Consider the following 22,230-nt stretch of genomic DNA (forward strand, 5'->3'; position numbering starts at 1 on the left):
TGTTTCCTGTTTAGTGAACACAGCTCAGGAGGAAAATGAGCCTGATGCCCTGGGCTGAAATCTCCTCCAGAACTACTGACTGCAGCAGAAGCGCCGTCTCTCCTCACGCTTTAGAAGGCAATAGTGCATGGCACAAACACTCAGAGTTAAGAATACACGTTCACACTTGCGCTTCATTACGCAGCCCTCGCCCTTCCGGAGCAGAGGCCGCGTGGAGCTTTCTCTCATATACGGTAAGTGGTATTCATCTTCTAATGGACCACATGTTTAGCTGATATTACTTTGTACAGATTTGTCAGTGTGTATGTGCTTGTGTGTGTGTGTGTGTGTGTGTGTGTTTCAGTATGTGAACACCATAATGCCAGCTTAAATTGGTGTACACAGGTCAGAAATTCCTCCATTTTCCTACAATTCTTTCTCAACATGTAAACGGATAAGAATCGCTGGCTGACGGTTTGTTCTTTTGACTCATAATCAGCCGTGTGATCAGCAAATTTCATGATTATGTCGGGTAAAAAGATTGGAGTCCGCACAACTGTTCCAGTAATAGTTTTGCTGCTGAATGTTTTCACATTGCCAGCGAAGGGACTTTCCTGCCGGCTGTCTGATTCCACTGTGGCCTGGAGGACGGCCTCACCCCGCCATCTTTTATTCATGAAGAGAGATCGAGAGATTGGGAAACCAGAACAGAGAGACAGAGAGAGAGAAAGACAACACATTTACTGTCTAAACACTGGACTTCCAGAGAATGCAATAGCCCCAGAAAACTATTAGTTGACATTGTGTGTGTGTGTGTGTGTGTGTGTGTGTCTGTGGCAGTGGACCATTTCCATTAGCACATCTTGTCATTCAGCTCGCACATTCTCAGCTTATGTTTGGCGTTCAAGGGATGCGCTCACCAATACGAAGAGATGCACAGTAAATATTGTGAGTATCAGGTCTGCGGGTGTCAACATCACAGCGAATCCTTCCACCCGGCAGCAGATTGTGTTATTCAGGCCGGTATCAGTGGCCCCCGAGCGCAATCGAGGTGCTTAATCTGAGATGAGGTGTACTTACAGTCCCTCTTATTCCCCCGCTCCCCATCGAGTTGATTTTCCTGCACAAAGAACCCCACTGTCTGAGTAATGCTGTATGTGACTCTCTTTCAAGCCCTATTTCCCGCTGTTATATAAAGAAGCTGGTGTGAAATGAGTTGTTTTTTCCTCTCAGCGAGGGTGGAAGTTTTGGCTGCTTTATTGAGCCTCACTCGATGAGAAACCACGAAGCCCAGAGCAATCTCTTGAATTTTAAGGAATCCCTTTTTACTGAGCAACCTAGCAGCACTAATGCCATGAGACAATGGGCGCAGCATCTCAGCTGTCAGGCAGCGGGCGGACAGTGTTTGGTGTTTAGTTTTCATACAGATCAAGTATTTACTGACGCCGCCACAGGCTCGCTCGACTCGGTTCCCTCAGCCTCTTCTGAGAGGAAGCGGTCTGTTTGCTGGTGGGACTGCAGGGAGCCATTTTCTGTCTAATTTCCCTCCTGCTGCAGCGAGACGGGCCGATCGCTCCCGGCGTTGAGGAGGAATGTGTCCTGCGGTTCCTAACCTCCTCCTGCACATGTTGACGGTCATGATGTGCTTATTATACTACGGGTACTTTCAGCCGAGCGATCTGATTGGTCCGAGACACGCTCCGACCGTGCTGATGATTCTCGTGCTGTATCGGTTGCTATGCCAACTCTTGTGGTAACGACGCAGCTCCTCGTGATCTTTCTTGTTTTCTCTTGTGTTTTTTTATTCTTATGTGTGTACCTGTTGGAAGAAAACACCCTCTTGGGTATTAGTGCTATAATGGAGACTTTAAATTCAGTTAACCTCACCCAGAAACTGAGGAGAGGAATTGGATTTTTGCACAGAAACAAAGAATGCTTCTCTTTTGATAATACAAACACTGTTGTACAATCCACAGTCATGACTGCATTTGGTTATATAAACAGTTTGTATTCACTTTAATTGCTGCTCCTTCTACTCTGAAGCCATTGGATGCAGTTTACCACAGTGCCTGACATTTTATTACAGGAGATGCATTTTGCACTCACTGTGATTTATATAAAAAGTTAGCTGGTCATCTCTAGTGAGAAGTTATATTTTTCTGTAAGACTTCTGAAGCTGCTCCTGCACCTCACATCTCAACTGTCTTGCAGTAATTAAGCTGCAGATCACAGCATCAGTCAGTTCAGTTAGTTGGTTTCTGCTGCTTTTGTCTTATGAATGGAACAGACTGCAAAGCACCTTGAAATTAGACTTTCTTGCCCCCCTCAATGATTTTAAAGCAATGATATCTGACGTTTTCTCAGATATTTGCAATTACATTTTATAATGTGTCTCTATATTGCTGAAACGCATGACTGAACTCTACTTTGGATCTTCTCTGTCATTTTAATGACTGTTTTTTGTTCCTGGATCTCTTTTGAGAAAGAGATCCTAATCTCAATGGGAATATCTGATTAAATAAAGGATACATGAAAAAAACATAATGATGAGGTGAAAAAGAATAAGAAAGGAGCGCTTCTTGGATTTGAGGTAGAAACAGCTGCTCTGTGGTTGGTGGGTACAATACCTAAAAAAGATACTAGGGATATTCCTTGCCGGTCACATAAGAGTAAAGGCGTGAATTCTGTTGAAGAAATGTTCTGGAGTCAGAGGTTCGTCTTACTTGAATATATATTTATTAAAAGGAGTCTCATGAGAGGAAGAGATGCACACAGCAGGAGGCTACGTACACTTCTTCGAAGAGGAAGAGATTGAACCAGTCCTTTATGTATCTTCCAAGGACGTACAGAGTGTGCTGACATTACAACAGGTCACCAAAGTAGAGTAGAAGCAACACGTTATCTCTTATGTTAGAGCTTCCATAGACATCTCAGAGACATCCAGGAGCCACTCTGACAACAAGACCTGTGGCATAGTAAGTTATGGCACAAGGGTTACAGTGAGGTGACCGTACATCGTGAAACCTTACATTCCCTGAGCTGACCCCAGTTCAACTGTTATTATGTTGAATTTTCTTCCACAAATTCCCCAAGAAGAAAACCACGGCACTCCGTCTGCAGGTACAAAAATGTAAAAAGCCTTTAGTATAGTGGCTACTTAATAAAAACAGCGACCAACGCTGCCTGGCAAGGAATATCCCTAAGTATATTTTCTAATGATGAGTTGGCACAGTGTAAGAAAAGTGTAAGAGTAACTTCCACGCTTTTGGAGGCGACACAACCTTGCGCTTCCTCGCCACACGTCCGGCCAAACGAGGCATGGCGCTGGCCTGAAGTGAGCGCTGCCTCTCTTGGCTCTGTGTGTCCGCTCATTATAATCACACCTGGCCTCTTTGGGCTGGTTACAGTGGATTTAATAGCAGCGGCAAGACGGGAACAGCTTTGAGCGTGAGCAGCAGTGTGGCTGGGCTGGATCAGAGCCAGAGACACATGGCGCTGCCTTGTTTTCGGCGCAGTCTGTCTCTCTCTCTGTCCTCTGGTGTTTTCTCACCGTCTCCCGGCATTAGTCGCTCGCTCGGTGCTTTCTACACCTGTTTCCGAACACATACTGTGGTAAACTCTAAAACTGTCGTGTAGCTTTGTGAGAATACAGCCAGAGTCATGTTGGAATGCTTAGAGTTGTTTGTGCAGCGAGGTTTTTCTCTGTACCTTTCTACTAAACATCCTAAGTCTCCAGAGACAAAATAAAGCCGGGGCAGAATCTGGGATTTTCCAAACATAAATACCGTCTGTCTGGTCTCATTGTTTGCTTCCTGCCTCGGTGGAATTAATGATCTTAATAATAGTTATTATTTGTGTAGCACTTTTCCTACCATAGTTCCAAAGTGCTATGAGATAAAAGGAACCAAAACATAAAAGCAAACATTGAGCTAAAAAAGAGCAGAATGACACTGCCGGCTCCTCCAACACCCATAATAAAATTTAGAAATTAACAATACTACCACAGCATAATGAGAGAGATAACAAGCTACTCCAGCTTCATGAAAATGAGTTTTCAGCTAAACGAAGATTCAGAGTCTACTAATCGTACTTTCTCTAGAAGGCTGTTCTGGAGGTTTAGGTCCCTGATTTTGAAAAAATCCTCCGATCTTCTGTAAGAATGGAAGAGGTAGTTGGACTGTAATTGGAGAGGTGATGAAGCCAGGCAGGTTGGTAGCAGGTTTTCAAACATGGCTGTAGGAGGAGCGGCGAGGTGACGGTATCTCCTCGATCTCCCAGTTCATCTCTCCTCTTCATGTGGAGCTTCACCAGAGGAAAGGCCTCAGGAGATCAGCTGGTTAATCCACTCTGCCGCTGCCTGCACAACAGCAACTGTATGGAGAAACAGCCGCTAAGAGAAGCCACGGCTTATGCTGACCGTACACTAGACGATATTTGAAGCCATTTCACAGTTTTAGGCACATTTTCAAAGTTGGAATAAAATCATGGCAGTTGCTTCACTCCTGTCACCACAATCGTTGGGTGGAAAACTCAGTCAGAGCGTCTTAATGCAGTCTGTTTCTTTTTCTCGGCTTGACCGTTACGACAAAATCAAACATGTTTAATGTTATCTTAAGTCTTTAGTCTTGGCTCAAAAGGTGTGTGATGGTCAACGAAGCGATTTATAATGCTACACGCTCTACAGCCAATAGGTGCGCTGTCCTCGGCTGACATCAGCACCTGTAGTGACAGGTGACGAGGCTCTACAGACAGACAGTAGTGAACATGGCGATGCCGGCGGGGAAGAGCAAGTCCCGGTTCTGTTGGACCGTGGAACCGGAGGAGAAACTGGTGGAGAGTTTATCCCTCTCTTTATCTCTCTCTGTGTGTTGTGTATGTGTGGTTTGTTGTTTGTGTGTGTGTGTGTGTGTGTGTGTGTGTGTGTTGTAGCTTCATTCACACTCAAACATCATATTCCATCATCAGTGTTTTGAGCCTGTATAATCCTTCACATGCACTGAAAACCTGCGTGATGCAGCAAGGAACAACAGAAATCCTGCTGGAGTCTTAATGTGTGATGCTGCAGGATTCTCAGTCTCAACAGAATCTTAAAATGTGAGCAACTCCAGGACTAAAAACTCCTAACTTGAGACAGATTGTTGTTCAATATAAGAGTGTGTCCGACTGAATGTCTTCTAATGTCTGGTAGGCATTATGTAGGATCTGCTTATTTTGCCATTGCACCTCATTTCTACAGTGCAATTGAAGGTGATGCATAAGAGCAAATATCTAGATATCTGAGAGATCTGGTTATAAAAACTCTCATGTCATATGAGTATATAGGTTGACATAAAATTCCTGTACATGGTGAATCCCAGCACACGGTTCTCCTCGCCGTCGTCTCTCTGAAGCGCTGGGCGTTGCAGATAAAGAGCGAGGACAGATTTTTGCGTCGTGACAAAACACAAAGGACTGTAGAAGAAACCCAGCCTTCGTCAACACAACCCACTGTGGAGAAGAGTCTCTTCTGCAGCTCCAGACCCGTTTCCACCGCACCGGCCGCAGGCCTGGGGCAACACCGCCATCTGCTGGTTGATGACCGTCTGTAACTCTATATCTCTGCTGTTGTAGGAGCTATCAAATGTGTTTTTTGAGCATTTGATAAGTACATTTACTCAAGTACTGTATTTTTTGAGGTAATAGCACTAGTATTTCCATTCTGTGAGACTTTCTACTTTTCCTCCACTACATCTCAGAGGGAAATCTTGTACTTTTTCCTCCACTACATTTATCTGCCGGCTGGAGTTACTTTGCAGAATAAGGTTTTACACGCAAAACATACGATAAGCTCATAAAATATGTTGCATTGTTAGAGTTTAAACTCCAACAGTATATGGAGCAGTTAGACAACAACATTAAAATACTTCTGACAGGTTCATGCTTCAATAATTTAACTCTCTGACAGAATGAAGACTTTTACTTTGCATACTTCAGTTCATTTTACTGCTAATACTTCTATAATTTTACTGAAGTAAACTTTTGAATGCAGGACTTTTACTTTTAATGGAGTCTTTTTCCATTATGGTATTGCTACTTTTAGGTAAGTAAAGTAGTATTTTTTCCACCGCTGATAAGTGTGTCAGTGCTGGTGGCAGTAGGGAGCAGTGAAGGTGAAGGCAGGCAGCTGAAAGAAAAAGTTGGATTTTCTTTCTGGAACAAACCGACCAAACGGTGAATGTTTTGCCTGGACTCTCATTCTCTGCATCAAAGCTACTTCAGTGTTGCATCAGTGGCTTTTGAACCTTCTTGGAGGTTTCTGTGTTGCTGAAGATGTCAGAGAGCCACTTCAACTATCACTGCTGTTCCTACTTCACATCACTTTGAATTGTGTTCTGCTCATGGATTATTTTTAATCTGTCAGTTTTCGGTGATTAGAGAGCTGCATGAAATTATCTCCCATTACTTTTACTTCCTGGAAAACATATATTTAATGGTGACCTCACGCTGTATCAGGAGGTGAGAATATAAATTCCACCCAATAAAACAGCACAGTTTTGAACAGTCCCGCCCCTCCGCCCCTCCCATCAAATAAAACTGCCTTTCTCTCCCTGACTCATATTCCATTGGTTTAGACTTTTGAATGATCCCCGTTTATTTATCCCAAAACTCACTGGCCACCGACCAGCCCATGAAACGTCTTTTTGTACCGTTTCTAGACAGACCGTCCTGCAACCAGAAGGTCACAGGTTCAAATCCTCCGACAGCTGTGTGTCCTGTCAGAATGTCTTTAAACCCGGCTCACCGCGTAAGAGTTTTTGTTAACTGCCTAAAGTATAAATGCAAAACATTCAAAAATGTCTTCCAAATTGTGTTTGGTCATCTGCCAAACTGTCTGACAGCAGACGAGCTCTGCCAGAGTCTTTAACGGCATTTGGCTGCTGGCTGCTGTTAGTGTCACTAAAACCCTTTTCAGTATACTGTAATGAAATAATACTGCACTTCAATAAGAATATACTCACTGTACCTTTTGCACAGGTACTTTGTACTATTGCTACTACATCAGGTGTAAGCTGGGTTATTACAGTTTGGTTTTTATTTTTATATAGTTTTATATTTTTATTTCAGTTTAGTTTTAGATCGTTTTCAGTGTGGGTTTGGTATTTTTAGTATATTTTTTATTTAGTTGCAGTTCTAACTAATATTAAATAGTATAATATGGTATATAGTACAATGATAGAAGTTCACAACAGGTATTTTGTATATGTTTGCAACAGGTATGGTGCAAATTTCGATACATCCTCCGCTAACTTAAATTTGGCCCGCTTGGTTTCCTGCAGCAGCAGCAGACTCATCAGAATCTGACTTCAGACCAGTTAAACTAAAATAATCCCAGACAGACTCTGCTGTTTCCTCCAAACTGTTTTCAGCATCAGTTGTTCAGATGGCGTTGGCAGCGCTGCACTTCCTCCAGAGCAGCAGAGGCTCATGGGAGTTGAACAAGTCGGTCTACAGGACAGTGCCAAGTAGTCAAGAGAGTTTTAGTTCAGTTTAGTTCTAGTTTTTATTTTTATTTCAGTTTACCACAATGTTTTTTTAACACCTTCTTGTCTTAGTGTTAATTTACTATAATAACCTTGGACCTAAGCAATCACAACTTAAATTCTGCCTTCCCCTTCTCTCCTGTCCCATCAGCCCGGGGCGTACCTGCGGATCTACAACCTGCGCGCTCTGTCAGGAGCCAGTAAGGTGCCGGGTCACACCGGCAACCAATCAGAAGAGGCGGATCACGTGTCCTTCCACCTGCACGGGGGCACGGCCTACGGCAGGGGCATCCGGGTTCTTCCAGAGAACAGCCCCGACGTGCTGGAGCTCAAGAAGTACGGCAGGGGACTTGGGACAAAAATACCTGAGAGTAACGCTTCCACAGATGGAGCCGCTGTAGAAATCACACTTTAAACTTCACACTGAACTACTGCTGCACTTTGGCATCGGCCCTGAGAGGAATTGTTCAAAGAAGTCTTGTTTTACTCCGTTTTCAGCTGACACAGGTTTTCAGTCTGGTGTCTGGTTGGTTTGAGTTATGGGCTGTTCTGAGCTCTAGAGTTTTTGGTTAAAATACACTAAACTGGGTTCTACTGTATAATGTACTAACCTGAAGTACTAATGCATGAAGGTGGACTTCTACAGTGGCCACCGTATATTTAAATCAGTATATTTAAATTTGACTGAAGTATTCCGTGTTTCCCCCAGAGTTTTCTTCTTGTCTTGAGGAAGAGCCTCTGAAACAGCAGTTAGACCATCATGGGACACTAAAACTCTCCACTGAAACGGAGACTAATGAGATTCTTTAAGACTGGGTGAAAACCTGATGCAGCTTTAAATGTTGCTGAATAAAACGGTTAAAGCAGCATCGATCTGCTGCACAGGGATCTTTTACTAACTTCAGTTTTGTTTTACCACTGTTGGGCAAGTTACTCGGAAAATGTAATCAATTACTCATTAATTATTACTCATTTAAAAAGTAATCACATTACTTTACCAATTCCTCAGCAGCAGCAGTAATTAGCTCCATTCCTCGTTCCGTTCCTCTGCGTCTCGTTGGCAGCGGCGGCTCCTTGTTTCTCCCTGAGTTTCTCATCTCTGTGTTTCTGTATCAGATGCTTTGATAAACTGGATGTTGTGTTTTTCTCTGTGGAAAGAGTTTTGCTGCCACACAAAGTTCACAACGGACCAGAATGTTCTCTGATCCTCGACTGAGATCAATTCAAAGTAACAGGAAAACTTCCAGCTGCTGAAAATCTGCGTCTCTCCCTCACCCTCCATCTTTTTTTTTTTTGGCTTTTTTAGCAAACAGACGACATAAACCTGCTGCATGTTCTTAAGATACATATATAACGAAAAAACACAGTTTGAAAATTTCAAACAAAATCAAATATCACAATATTTTAGACCGAATACCTCGATATGGATAATGTGACGATATTTTGGGGATGAGTATTCGTGCTTTCATAAGATATTTACACACAAGAATCATCAGTAATGTGCAGTCAGTAATAAGTAATGTGGATATGATGAGCAGGTAAAGCCAATCATTGTTCATTTTACTCAGCAAGAACAGGCTGACAAGTTCAGGAAATTTTTATCACTTTACTGTAACGCAGCCTTTAAGACCAGGAAGAAGTGACATTTAAGTTATTTCACAATATTACGACCAAATTCACAGATGATAGCTAGTGTCATTTCACCATATCGATGTTATACGATATATCACCCAGCTCTAGGTTCAGATTAAATTAACGCAGTAACGGGGCATTACTGGGGTTAGTGAATTTGAAATTTGAATCCCTTACACTACTGTTACTGAAAAAAGTAATCACATTACTGTAACATGTTACCGCCCAACACTGATGTTTACTGACTCTGCGTACACTTCCTCTTTTCTCCCACTAAACCAAAGTCATTTTCTTTCTGCGTCTTTGTGTCCAGAGTTACTGAGACTTTCCCGGAGGACGACGACATGGACGATATCGACCTGCTTGAGCTGAACGACTCAGGGCTGCTGGAGGTCTGGAGCACTCCGCCAGAGTCCTGCGGTACAGACAGGCTGAGTGAGTGGATGGATGGATGGAGGGATGGATGGATGGATGGATGGAGGGATGGATGCCACTGGCCACAACTTCCATTAGCAGCGCCTTTAAAAGCCCACGCTTGACTGGGGACAAAATAAAAGGTCTTAACTTTGACTGTGAGCTTATGGTTTTAGTTTGAGGTCATTCAGATGTCCGTTCCTCTTCCTGGGTCCACACACACACACACACACACACACACACACACACAGTACAACCACAAACCAAAAGGAACACATCACCATTAAGGACGCACTGTGTTTATACCTGTAGGCCCAGTATGTGTACATCTCTCTACACAAGATGTTAGGGACACTTTCTCTGTTCATGAAGTGCAGGGAGGGACGAGGTGAATCCAGGTGAAAGCTGTTAGCCCTTATTTATTTCCATCATTTATTTCCCTTATTAAATCTGTAACAATGAGAAGCAGATGAGAAGGGTTTTTAAGCTTTGAGACAGTTGAAATGTGGATTGTGCAAAAGAGGCTGCGAGTATCAGGAGGATTTTTATCAAAGGCCTTGAAAATCCCTGACTGTTTGTGGATTTGGAAAAACTAAAATAAGGCCTTAAAGGTTTTTGAAAATGAAATGAAATGGCTTTGGAAGTACTTTATTTTTGATTAAAATACAGCGCCCAAATAATAACACTAGTAACTTTATCTATATAGCTTTTTTCAAAAACAAGGTTTACACATTGATTTACAGAAAAAGAAACAAAAGGAAGACAGTAAAACAAAAAATAGGAAGAAAAAAATAATCAGAAAACAACAGCTTCACCAAAAATTATAAAAGCAACAAAACGAGACAACAAGAAAAACATAAGAACATAAAAAAAAAAAGGTCCATCGTAAAAATGTCAGTTCAACCTGCCTGACTTCAACAGGCAGGCTGCTCTAAAGCAAGAAGAGGACCTAAAGGAGCACACCACCTGATAGGGTTCAAAATCAGAACTACAACAGGTTGCTAGTGCAGAGAAGCTAAAGTTGGAGTGATGGTTTCTCTTTTCCTGGTTCTAGTCAGAATCTGAGCTGCTGCTTTTTGAACAAGCTGCAGTCGATCTATTGATTCCTTATGGAGGCCAGAGGAAAGAGCGCGGCACTAATCCAGTCTGCTTGAGACAAAGACGAGCATAAACTCCTCCGCATCCGACGACTTCAGTATGCCGAAGATGTCTTGACTTGACAAGATCATGAGTAAAACATGAGCTCTCTCCACTGCACACTACTCCCTCACTACTGACCCCAAAACATGCCAAGTTTGAGTCCTCAAATTTCACCAAACAACAAAAGTCATTGAAAAAAGTCCGTAAATTTGATGTCCAAGTGAGTGTGGGAACCCTGTTTTATACATTTTCATAAATATATTTTGTAATTTACATTCAGTGTGTGTTAGTCTTCTATTCCCTTGTCAAATGTAGGATTTGCGAGCTGCATGCCAAGTTGCGCAAATTGAAATGGTGCTGAACACGACCACAGACAGACTCTCACTAATGTAAAAATAAGATTAAAAAAAGTAGATAAAAATATAAAAAAAAAATATAAAAAAAAATGAAAGGATCAAAGGGTGCAGATGAAGGAAACAACCAAAAGGAATGGCAGGTGTTCTCCTATCAAACCAAACCAAACTGAAACATAATGACACCAAACAAAACAAAGTAAACTAATATGATATAATGATAATAATGACATAAGTTAAAAACAGCAAAGCAACCGTATATAGTGATTTAGAGTAGACTTGGGGCGATATTCGATATTATTGAATATTGCTGTATTTCGCGAATATTGCAATATTTTCTGCGGTATTGAATATCAAACAAAAACAAAAGAACAAAAATAAGTGAACATTTTTAAATTTTATTTCAAGAAGGTTCCCTTTTCCACAATCAGCCCCAGTGATTTAGAAGAAATAAAATACAAAAAAAAGAACAAAAAAAAGACTGACTCCCCCCCCTCCTCCCGCGATAATATCGTATATCGTGATATTTTGGCAGGACAGCATCGCGATACTAAATTTTGGATATGGCCAAAGCCTAATGTAGAGAGGAAATGCCTTTTGAGTTGCTTGTTGGTTTATCTATTATTGAAGCTTTTATTTAGCTTTAATCTGGTTTCTCTCTCTTGTCATTTTAGATCCAGTTCCTGTGGATTGCGGCACAGGTATGAAAAAGAACGAGCTACAGCATTTAAAGAGTTTATTTTCAAAGCCGGACATATCCATTTTGAAAAATGTAATTACTTGAAGTTTTAATTAACTGCTCTCCTTTTAAGAAGTGCCGCAGTTTGTCTAGATTTGATGGTGTCAGTCTCTCCATCCAGATGATATTAGTGTCACTTTGTTTGTCTCCAGAGAGAAGCTGCAGCCACAGCGTGCCGCCGGTGACGCTGGCCCAGCTGAAGCGCTCGGATCCTCGCCGGGTTTTCCACGTCAGCGCTCGGCTCCGGTCCTACCAGCCGCTCCGACTCCACCAGGCCCTCAAACTCTACTGCCCCAGCTGCAAGTCCATGTACGCTTTCACTGCCCGTCTGCTACATCAGCGCCTCACTCTTTAGAACTTTATTGTGAAATTATAGGGTTAATATAGGAAATCAAGAGGAGTTATGTGTAGACAGCCTGTGATGTTACACCGAAGGTCTCTTGACTGAATTATCAATTTTGGTAAATGTAGCCGTTTATGTAGTTTTACTTTTTACTTGATGACTGCTGATCTGCTGCTGCTCTTCTGCTCACCCAGAGGAAATGTTCAGACAGCTTTGTTTCTTTATTTTGGGTTTTAAATTGGTCTTAACTTCAATTCCAGGTTCCACTAAAAAGCTCTTAAAAAGTCTTAAATTTGTCTCTCTGAGGCCTGCAGACACCTTGAAGGATAATGAGCAATGAACAACTGGCATTTTTCCCCTGAAATGGAGATGTGGAGTTTTGTAAAGAAATCCTTCATGTTGTGAAAGAAAACCCCGGACTAGAGACCGTCGTTTCTCTGGTGCGGCTTCCCGTCTCTGATTTCCCTCGGTTTCTGTTTGCGGCCTCAGGCAGGACGTCCCAGATGAGGATCTGGTGGCCCGCGTGTTCTCGGAGGCGTCCAGGGAGCCGGGACCCTGCAGTCACCCGTGGGCGCTGTCCGGTCAGGTGGAGGTCCCCGGAGACTCGCCCGGCTCCCCCGGCCGAACTCTGACCCTGTACCTGTCCACCCAGCTCATGTCCGAAGGCAAGACCAAGGACCTCGTCTTCCTGAGGGGTGAGAATCTAACCGAATGTGACTCTTTTTCCTTTGTTTGCGCTTTTTATTTGGAAAATTTAAAGGGATGGCCAACTGATTTCTCCTTTTTGCTGCGGATTAAAAACAACTTTCACACGTCAGAGTGGGAAAACCAATCAGAACTCGACCTCAACACGCTGCTCTCTCTCCAGTCCACAGTGAATCTCTCTCTCTCTCTCTCTCTCTCTCTCCCTCTATCTCTCCCTCTCTCTGTCTCTCTCTCTCTGTCTCTCTCCCTCTCTCTCTGTCTCCAGTGTAGAGTGAAGCTCGCTCGCCCAGCAGCTCTCTGAACTGTTTCACTATAGAAAATGCAGCAGCCAAAAGCTCCATTTTATTACAGTTATTGAATGTTAGGAACGCTCAGATCTTGGTGGATGATGAAAATAGAACTCAAGAGTGAAGAAGAAAATTAACATTTTTAACAGGGTTGACCGTCACTTTCATACACATAGTATAGCATGAAGGTATGTGAAGAGAAATCCGTGCTGGTCCTTTTTGTTCCTTCATGTTAAGCCACAAGTCACAAGACGGCATACAAGTCAAATCATGGATGAGAGTCATGCTGAATATTCATCCTAAAAGAACAGATGCACAAAACCGCCACAAACTCTGGCTTCACATCTTGACACATTTAATAATAATCTGTTGCATTCATATAGCACTTTTCAACGTGCTCAGACTCTTCACAGCACAACTTCAAAGGACAGCTAATCTCCCGACCGGAAAGGACTTTAAGTTGAATTATCTCCCCTTTCCCTTTCCCCCAAACTTTAATAAATGAAGCCATTTCTGTTTACTCCTTGCCTCTGTGTCATCTTATTTTATTATGAATCCCCCCCTGTTCTTCCCCCCCCCGGCCTGCCACAGTTACCGGTGTATTTTGGTCTCTTGCAGGTTCGACCCTGGAGGAAACGTGTCGCCTGGCGGCCGGCTACCAGAACATCGTCCCGGTGCGGCCGTCAGGAGGCAGCATGGCGCTCTTGGATCTGTCCGCCCCCTTCCTGTTCCGGGGCAGGAAGCGATACTACGGGTCAGACGCCGCTCTTTCTTGTTTTCTCTCATATTTTATCGGGGGGGAGGACTGTGGATCGGTTTCCTTCCGTCCGTTCATTGGTCCGTGGGATATCTCACATACCGCTGATGGGGTTTTGATGAAACTTGTGACATGATGCATCTCACCACCGTGTTTCAAAATGACACTGATCTGACCCAAAGGGGGCGCTACAGTTACAGGGGAAAACAAGGTGACATACTTGTTCCTGATTGGCTGTAAGGGGGACTGCATCGTTTATGGCGGAAGACATGTTTACTGTTGACTTGTTCTTCTGTCTGTACACAACTCTGAAGAAAACACTTGACTTGAATCTTTGGCTATAAGACATTATAAGTCATCACACGCACATCATAAGCACATTATATTTACATCATTAACTGCATCAGGAAATGTCGTAATACACTGTAATGCATCATGAATCTGGCATGAGCAGGTTATGAGGCTGTTATAAGTGATGTATTTACCACTGAAACGTTTATGTTTATGACTATATTATAACCAACAATTCAAGAAAAGTGTTGCCGAAAACTTTTCAGTCACCACACGTGGAAGCGTCCTGCCATCACGTGTTGAGGGTCGACGATACTGTCCACCACATCGCCGCCATACACAAAATCACAGTAAAGAACGGCCGCTCAGGTTTTACTGATATTCTATTCTGTTCTGTTCTGTTCTTTATCATTTTTTCTGTTTCAGGTGCAAGCAGTGTTCTGATGTCGGAGTGAGGGAGCCGTGTGCTGAAGGAGTCGAGGTGATAGACGAGAAGATCGTTGCAGAGGGTAAGAAGGAAACAGTTACACTCCTCCTTCTCTTTACTGTTGAGATGCCCTTGAGCAAGGCACTGAACGATATTGACAAAAACTTGAATTCCGATTATTTGACAGAATATTACAATTGCGATTTAAACTGTGATTCATATCATTACAAGTTTCTTGTCATAAATATTTTAGAACTTTAAAATTGTTTAAAGAAAAGTGATTTTGTTAAAAAAAACTAGATGTCAGTGTGCAGGATTTAGTGAGTTTGAGTCTGATGAAAGGTTTTGAATCATGGACCAAAGATTACCTGCAGCTCTACAACTCCTTGTTCACAAATCCAGTTTGGACCAAACTCTCTCTGAAGAAATTAACTGCAGACTCTGAGAACTGGAAATTTCAGAAGTTCATATTGCAATTTCAATTTTTTTTCGTTAATTGTTCAGCTGTACGTTGAGCAAGGCGGTGAACCCCCAGCTGCTCCAGTAGAGCTGCTCAGTGTTCAGCAGCACTGTCACCTCACACACATTAGCACATACAGACGAGGACAGTTCCCATGCTGTCCAGAGCAGCTCACAGTGAGTCAGTCTGAGTCCAGTGTGTTGGACAGGACCAGGACCAGGACCAGGACCAGGACAGGCTGCTGAGGGGATTGAAACTCTGACCTTTTGATTACAGTCCGGTCTTCTGTCTCCACCTTGCCAATGGAATTTATTACTTACTTTATTACTTACTCCCAAAGCCTGTGTTTGAACATGCCATTATTTAGAAAATCTGTCTGAATTCCACTCTGCTGACTGTTTACATCATTTCAGCTTGTTGTCAGCGGCTGCTGTGTTAATAAAGTAGAAAGAGCAGCCTGCAGCGAGACCAGGGGGGTCTGACATCCACGCCGCTGTCGCCCCGCGCAAATTGGAGATCAACAACCTCATGAAAGTATAATGTCTGTACAGACTCCCACAGGCGCCGTCCACAAAACACTCTGTCTGCAAAACACTCTGTCCACAAAACACTCTGTCCACAAAACACTCTGTCCACAAAACACTCTGTCCACAAAACACTCTGTCCACAAAACACTCTGTCCGCAAAACACTCTGTCCACAAAACACTCTGCCTAATTTACGGGTTACAGACCACTTCACCTTCTGATTCCAGAGGTGAACGGAAAGCTAAAGCGTCGCACTAACAACTACAGCAGGGAAATGAAAAGCTCTCACTCCAACTTTGAAAATTAAAACATGTAACCTCACACACACTCACATACACACTCTCTCTCTCACACACACACACACACACACACACACACACACACACATACATAGACACACACTCACAAAACAGATTTATAGTGTAGATTCAGAGTGCTGTGTGCCTCTGGGTGGCCTTGATCACCCAGCTGTTTGGCCATTTATGTTGAGGCGGTTGATGTGTTTGCTCGCCGTCTGCAGCTCTTTTTAAGACACACACACACACACACACACACACACACACAGTGCCTCTGTGTCTGATGATGCAGGTTGCACTCACCCATCTCTCCCTTTTGATCTAGTTATTTTGCTCCTGACTGAACGCCGCCCCCCCCCCCCTCTCCACTTGCACCCATGTTGTTATTAGTGCAGTTATCCCACCGCTGCTGTCTGGCCCGGGGCTTCCAGAGTCCATCAACCTTTACATGAGCCGTGTGTCTGTCTGTACAGCAGCAGTGTGTTTAGGAAGTTCAGGCCTCGGCGGTTCGAGTCCAACGAGCTTCAGCTGGAAACCTGAGACACGATACAATTCGATACGCGATCTGAGGTTCAGGATTCAAAACAACCAGGATACGATGTGATAAATAAAAGTCAGTGACAACAAAGTCTGACTGCAGAATTCTGTTTATTTCTGAGACTCAAATCTTTCTAGCGATGCCATTGGCTGCTAGAATGTAAACAACAATTTAAAAATGTCATTACAAAGTGACAATAATATAATTTGGATGGAGAGCTTGTGAAACTGTGATGGTCAAGAGTCTCATTAGTGATTACTACAGCAGAATAACATGGAGCTGATATCACCATTCATGTTCCTGACAGCAGAATAACATGGAGCTGATATCACCATTCATGTTCCTGACAGCAGAATAACATGGAGCTGATATCACCATTCATTTTTCTGACCCATGATACGTATTGTCATATTTATGTGTTGCGATATATTCAATTTAGATATATCGTCCCATCCCTATTTTTAATAGTTGCCAGATATGTGACTCTCACTCATCATTAAGATGCAAAGCACCCAGAATCTTCCTGCTGTGCAACAACATGATGAAGATAATTACTGATGTCCGTGGTTTGGACCAAGCAGTGGACTCTACATGTTGTAAAGTGTCTTTTATTTTCACATTCTGCCCACACAGTCTACATAAAGTTTTACAAATTGAATCAGCTGTAACATTCAACCTGTTGACATTTTCTCTCTCTGGAAAACGACAAGACGAATCGGAAAGAAAACGCTCCGATCCAAACAAGCCCCGCCTCCTCAGTCGCTGTCGCTGTAGGAAACATCAGAGAAAGTCAAACAGTCTGGTTTTCCAAAATTCACCAGCCACTTTAATGGTTTAACCAGCTAGTTTGGTTTTTAGTATATAGAGAAAAGGCTTTAAATGGCTGCTAGTAGAGTAGACCAACCTGTCACCCAGCAGGATTTGTCTGGTTTCCCAGCCTGGTTTGTGGTTTTGTCCCTCAGCTTGTTGTTGTTCTGCTCATCCTGCCCTCTGTAATGTGTGTTGTGTTGTCGGAGTCGGTTTTACCGCCGCCGAGCCGCTCGGTCTTAAAGACAGACCCTGAGTTTTATACTTGTCCTTTTACCTTTCTCCTGATTCAGCACTTGCGGCTGTAAAAGTTCCCGAACGACTCCTCTGTCCCGGCTGAGCTCGGGTCCGTAACGGCCGCAGGTCTTCCTCTTAAATCACTTGAGTTTTAATGTTATGGCTCCTGCTCCCGGTCTGCAGCTCTGGGCGTGCGGCTGCTGCGGTTCGGCCTGCTGATGAAGCTGGAGCTCCAGGACGCCACGGACACACTGGAGGTTTTCCTCTGGAGAGACGCTGTGAGTTCAGACACATGATTCAGATCAGATATCATCATCAAGTAAAACCCTGTTCAGACTGGATTAGATTAGATTACTGGGAGAGATCCTGTAACTCTAATTATTACCAACATGTCCATAATTTCTTCAAAGTTGAGTTTGAAAAGTAAAAACACAAGAAATAATTAGCTGTTTTTGTTCAGCAAACTCAGAGTTCATCAGATAATAGCAGTAGTTTGAGTTGATGTCTTCTTACTTTTTTGACAGCCAGCAGATTATCATAACACATAGGTTACTAGCTCAAATAGCCTAATGGAGGTAGTGCAGAGATTTCTTTGCTTCGGGGCAAATGCATCAAACACCAACATCACATCATGGTGATCAGAGTCAAACCAGACAATAAGAAGTAGGACTTCTCTTCTAAAAGTTTAACTTCTTTAAAAGTCTTGGGATTGCACAAAAAGTCTAGAAAATGTTGGAAAAAAATGAATGTTGCTCTGTCCTGATATACATATATGACTACATATTTCTATATAGTTGTAGACCCACTTTTATTTAACATATTGTGATATTAGTTGTAGTGTAATATTCAGCTATAGAGTGATACGACAGTCAAGTAGTCCAGCAATTTTCAGCATACAACTTATTTAACAAAATGTTCAAATTCAGTGAAGAAATCAAGGAAAAATACATTAACTTTTTAAATGGAAAATCCATAGGACGCCTAGGGAGCTAGTGTTAAATGTGCAGTATAGAAAGCAGTATCGGTTCTGAGAGTAGAGTTACCGACACCCAGTCATAATTTCCAGGCTGTCAGCAGAACTTAATAATAATAACTTTATTTGTATAGCACTCTTTTAAATCAGTTTGCAAAGTGATTTAACAAGCAAATAAAAGCAAACATCATACTCATAAAATAAAACAAGAAGGCACCATGAGATAAAAGGATGAAAATAGACGGTGAAATAATGTAATAGTAAAAATAAAAGACATCACATAAATGCATGTATAAAATCAGTTTTAAGAAGTCATTTAAAAGAAGGACTTAACAGGCATTGTTGATGACTGTGGATGACAGAGGAAATTCGTTGTCCTGCCTGTCAACCCGTTAACCCTTCGTTGGTTTGTGTGTTTCATTAGGAGTCGTTCTTCTCCGTGTCGGCGGAGGACGTAGCAGCCAATCAGGAGGCTCAGGACAGCGTCCGTCACACCATGGACTCCCTCTGCCCTCCAGGAAGCAGTTTGGGTACGTCCGTCAAATCCAGCAACCATTTTATCATCTCTTTTTCTTATTCTATCTAGATTATGGGTATATGTGATCCGTCAACACATTCTGTGATTTTAGGGATATCATTAGTGTGTTTGAACGCCCCTGCAGAACATATAGACATATAGAAATACCATAATGGAAAAATACTCCATTAAAAGTAAAAGTTCTGCATTCAAAAGTTAACTTAAGTAAAAGTATAGAAGTATTAGCAGTAAAATATATTGAAGTATGAAAAGTAAAAGTCCTCATTCTTTCAGAGAGTTAAATTATTGAAGCATTAACCTGTCAGAAGTATTTTAATGTTGTCGGTCTAACTGCTCCATATACTGTTGGAGTTTAAACTCTAACAATGCAACATATTTTATGAGCTTATCGCATGTTTTGCGTGTAAAACCTTATTCTGCAAAGTAACTAGTAACTCCAGCCGGCAGATAAATGTAGTGGAGGAAAAAGAACAAGATTTCCCTCTGAGATGTAGAAGAGGAAAAGTAGAAAGTCTCACAGAAAGGAAACATCTCTAACCTGGATAAGACAAGTGCAGCTCTCACAGCAACTTTAATAGATGTGTAAACTGTGGGATGGGAAGCATCATTACAGTCTCCATTATGCTGCACAATTTGACAAATGAGGCCCGTGACAGGAAAAAGTTGTTTTTCCTTCCTACATCTGTAACCCCCCCCCCGCCCCCCTCCCATCAGTCCAGACTCCCAACCTTCATCCATAATTGTCGGCTGTTCCCTGCTGCCATCATCAGTCAGTTTTAGGGCTGAGTATATTTCCAGCAGCAGCTGCAGCCTGCCGCTGTTGACGTCCGTGATTATAGTGAAAAGTACAGTATAATTGGCTGTAATATCAGGTTATTTGTCAGGAACGTCAAGAAGATGGCACAGATTACTACTGGGATCGTCATTTTTATCCCATCAATTAAGAATAACCTGCCATCGCTCAGTCAGAGAGGAAGAGGGAATATTCTGTTAACTGGTTTATTCATGGACACAGATGAAGACGACCTGGACCAGTAAGACCAGTAGCTCTCTAACCTGGTGGCTTTTTGTTTTATCTGACATGTTGTGTTACACCGACAAACCACCATGATAGACTGTGTGTCATGTCAGAGGGCAGATATGCATTTTAACAGCATTATTATCACCATCATCTGATATCAGTGCAGTCAGGTTTATTTCTGGGGCAGCAGCAGCATAGAGGCTGGAGAAGCAGGCTTGTGACTGGAAGTAGGGCTGGGCAATATTGACAAATCAATTATCACAATATTTTAGACCGAATACCTCGATATCGATAATGTGACAATCTGTTGGGGATGAGTATTCGTGCTTTCATAAGATATTTACACACGAAAATTTTGAAAATTGCTAATGATCATTAGTAATCAGTAATGTGCAATCAGTAATAAGTAATGGATATGATGAGCAGGTAAAGCCAATCATTGTTCATTTTATTCAGACAGAACCGGCTGATAAGTTCAGAAAATTGTCTCACTTTACTGTAACGCAGCCTTCAAGACCAGGAAGGAGTAACATTTAAGTTATTTCACAATATTACGAAAATCCCAGACGATATCTAGTCTCATATCATGATATCATGCGATATATCGCCCAGCCCTAACTGGAAGGTTGTTTGAATCTCCAGACTGGCTGGGAAAGTGTGAGGAGGGAGAGAGAGTGAGAAAAGGTTAGTGAAGAGACGATATCTTCTCTCACGATACGATTCCATACGTGATCTGAGGTTCAGGATTCAATTACAACCAGGATACGATGTGATCAATAAAAGTTCAGTGACAACAAAGTCTGACTGTGCAGAATTCTGTTTATTTCTGAGACACAAATCTTTCCAGCGATGCCATTGGCTGCTAGAATGTAAACAACAATTTAAAAATGTCATTACAAAGTGACAATAATATAATTTGGATGGAGAGCTTGTGAAACTGTGATGGTCAAGAGTCTCATTAGTGATTACTACAGCAGAATAACATGGAGCTGATATCACCATTCATGTTCCTGACAGCAGAATAACATGGAGCTGATATCACCATTCATGTTCCTGACACAACATACGGATTGTCACATTTTTGTATTGCGATATATTGAATTTCGGTATATTTGTCCCAAACCGAGTACGAATGTGAAGCAGGATGTTGCAGGAAAAGAACCAGGAGCTCTGCTGACTTTCCCCAGATAAATAAAGATCAAAATAAAAAAAATTGAAAAAAGCTATAAACTATAAAGCACTTTTACCAAACAGGTTCATCTAGAGGCTTTACAGAGAACAGAAGAGTAAAGAACAGAACCGGCAGATCACAGATGTTAAGACACGACACCAAAGCTTGTGTGTGTGTGTGTGTGTGTGTGTGTGTGTGTGTGTTTTGGTCGTGATTCAGCCTCTAAAGTCTCACATCAGTCCTGCTGCTCTGATAGGACTCCTCAGTATTGTGTCTCTGAAAGGCCCGTTCCTCGCTCGCCAGACCAAACCGCCGCCATCGACAACCCAAGGACGGCGTCTTTAACCTCGTGTGACGCAGAACGCGCTAATGAGGCGGCGACAAAGAGCAGCGACTTTCCCCCCTATTAGCCATCGGCTCGTCGTCCCGCGGAGCGTGAAGGTACCGCTGCTGATCGGGACCTTCACTTCAAACACAACAAACTTCTCTGAAACAACACAGAGGGAGTTGAGATAATATATTTCTGTTATCAAGGCATCTGTACTTTAGTTTGAAGTAGAAGAAGAAGAAGAAGAAGGCGGCCTGTAGAAGAGCCGGTTCTGACTGCAGGCCGTCTGTTCTGCTGCTGAACTTTGTCTCCGTCCCCAAGAGGACAGAGACTGTTCAGAGAAATCCAGTTTTTTTTTTGTCTTCTTATCTTTTAAGTCGCTGGAAGTTACAGAGAAATATCTGGTAACTAGTCCAGCCAAGAGATATTAGACTTTTGTGTGAAAGAATACTAATTTGGTTCCACTGTATAACATTCAAACTTGAGATATCTGCAGTGTTAAAGCAGGATAAATCCATTATAAAGGATTTCTACAAAGGCTGCAGCATGAAAGAGCACTTTTATGCACTTGCCATTTCATATGCGCCGATTTCACATTAACATTTAAGGCTTTTAGCTGATGAACTGATGCAGAATGATAATAAAAGTAATAGGCTTTTAATAGGCATCGCTTCTGATTGGCGAAGCTGATAACAGGCTGTCGATTCCCAAAATGTCAGCGCTGCGTCAGGAACAAGTTAACAGCAGA

The 22,230-nt window shown here is 42.4% G+C and overlaps 1 protein-coding gene across 1 annotated transcript in view; it reads left to right on the forward strand.

Annotated features, from left to right (window-relative positions):
- pot1 (protection of telomeres 1 homolog) overlaps nucleotides 1-22,230 on the forward strand; it is a 72,002-nt gene that overhangs the window by 47,525 nt on the left and 2,247 nt on the right. Inside the window, exons 11-19 of the mRNA XM_071915203.2 lie at nucleotides 7,651-7,835; nucleotides 9,445-9,551; nucleotides 11,713-11,739; nucleotides 11,930-12,086; nucleotides 12,610-12,815; nucleotides 13,731-13,866; nucleotides 14,587-14,669; nucleotides 17,635-17,729; nucleotides 18,849-18,954. Of these exons, the coding sequence (XP_071771304.2) occupies nucleotides 7,651-7,835; nucleotides 9,445-9,551; nucleotides 11,713-11,739; nucleotides 11,930-12,086; nucleotides 12,610-12,815; nucleotides 13,731-13,866; nucleotides 14,587-14,669; nucleotides 17,635-17,729; nucleotides 18,849-18,954 (1,102 nt within the window). The remainder of the gene's footprint in view (nucleotides 1-7,650; nucleotides 7,836-9,444; nucleotides 9,552-11,712; nucleotides 11,740-11,929; nucleotides 12,087-12,609; nucleotides 12,816-13,730; nucleotides 13,867-14,586; nucleotides 14,670-17,634; nucleotides 17,730-18,848; nucleotides 18,955-22,230) is intronic.

Source organism: Centroberyx gerrardi, chromosome 4, assembly GCF_048128805.1.
Source record: "Centroberyx gerrardi isolate f3 chromosome 4, fCenGer3.hap1.cur.20231027, whole genome shotgun sequence".
In the NCBI taxonomy this organism is placed as follows: domain Eukaryota; kingdom Metazoa; phylum Chordata; class Actinopteri; order Beryciformes; family Berycidae; genus Centroberyx; species Centroberyx gerrardi.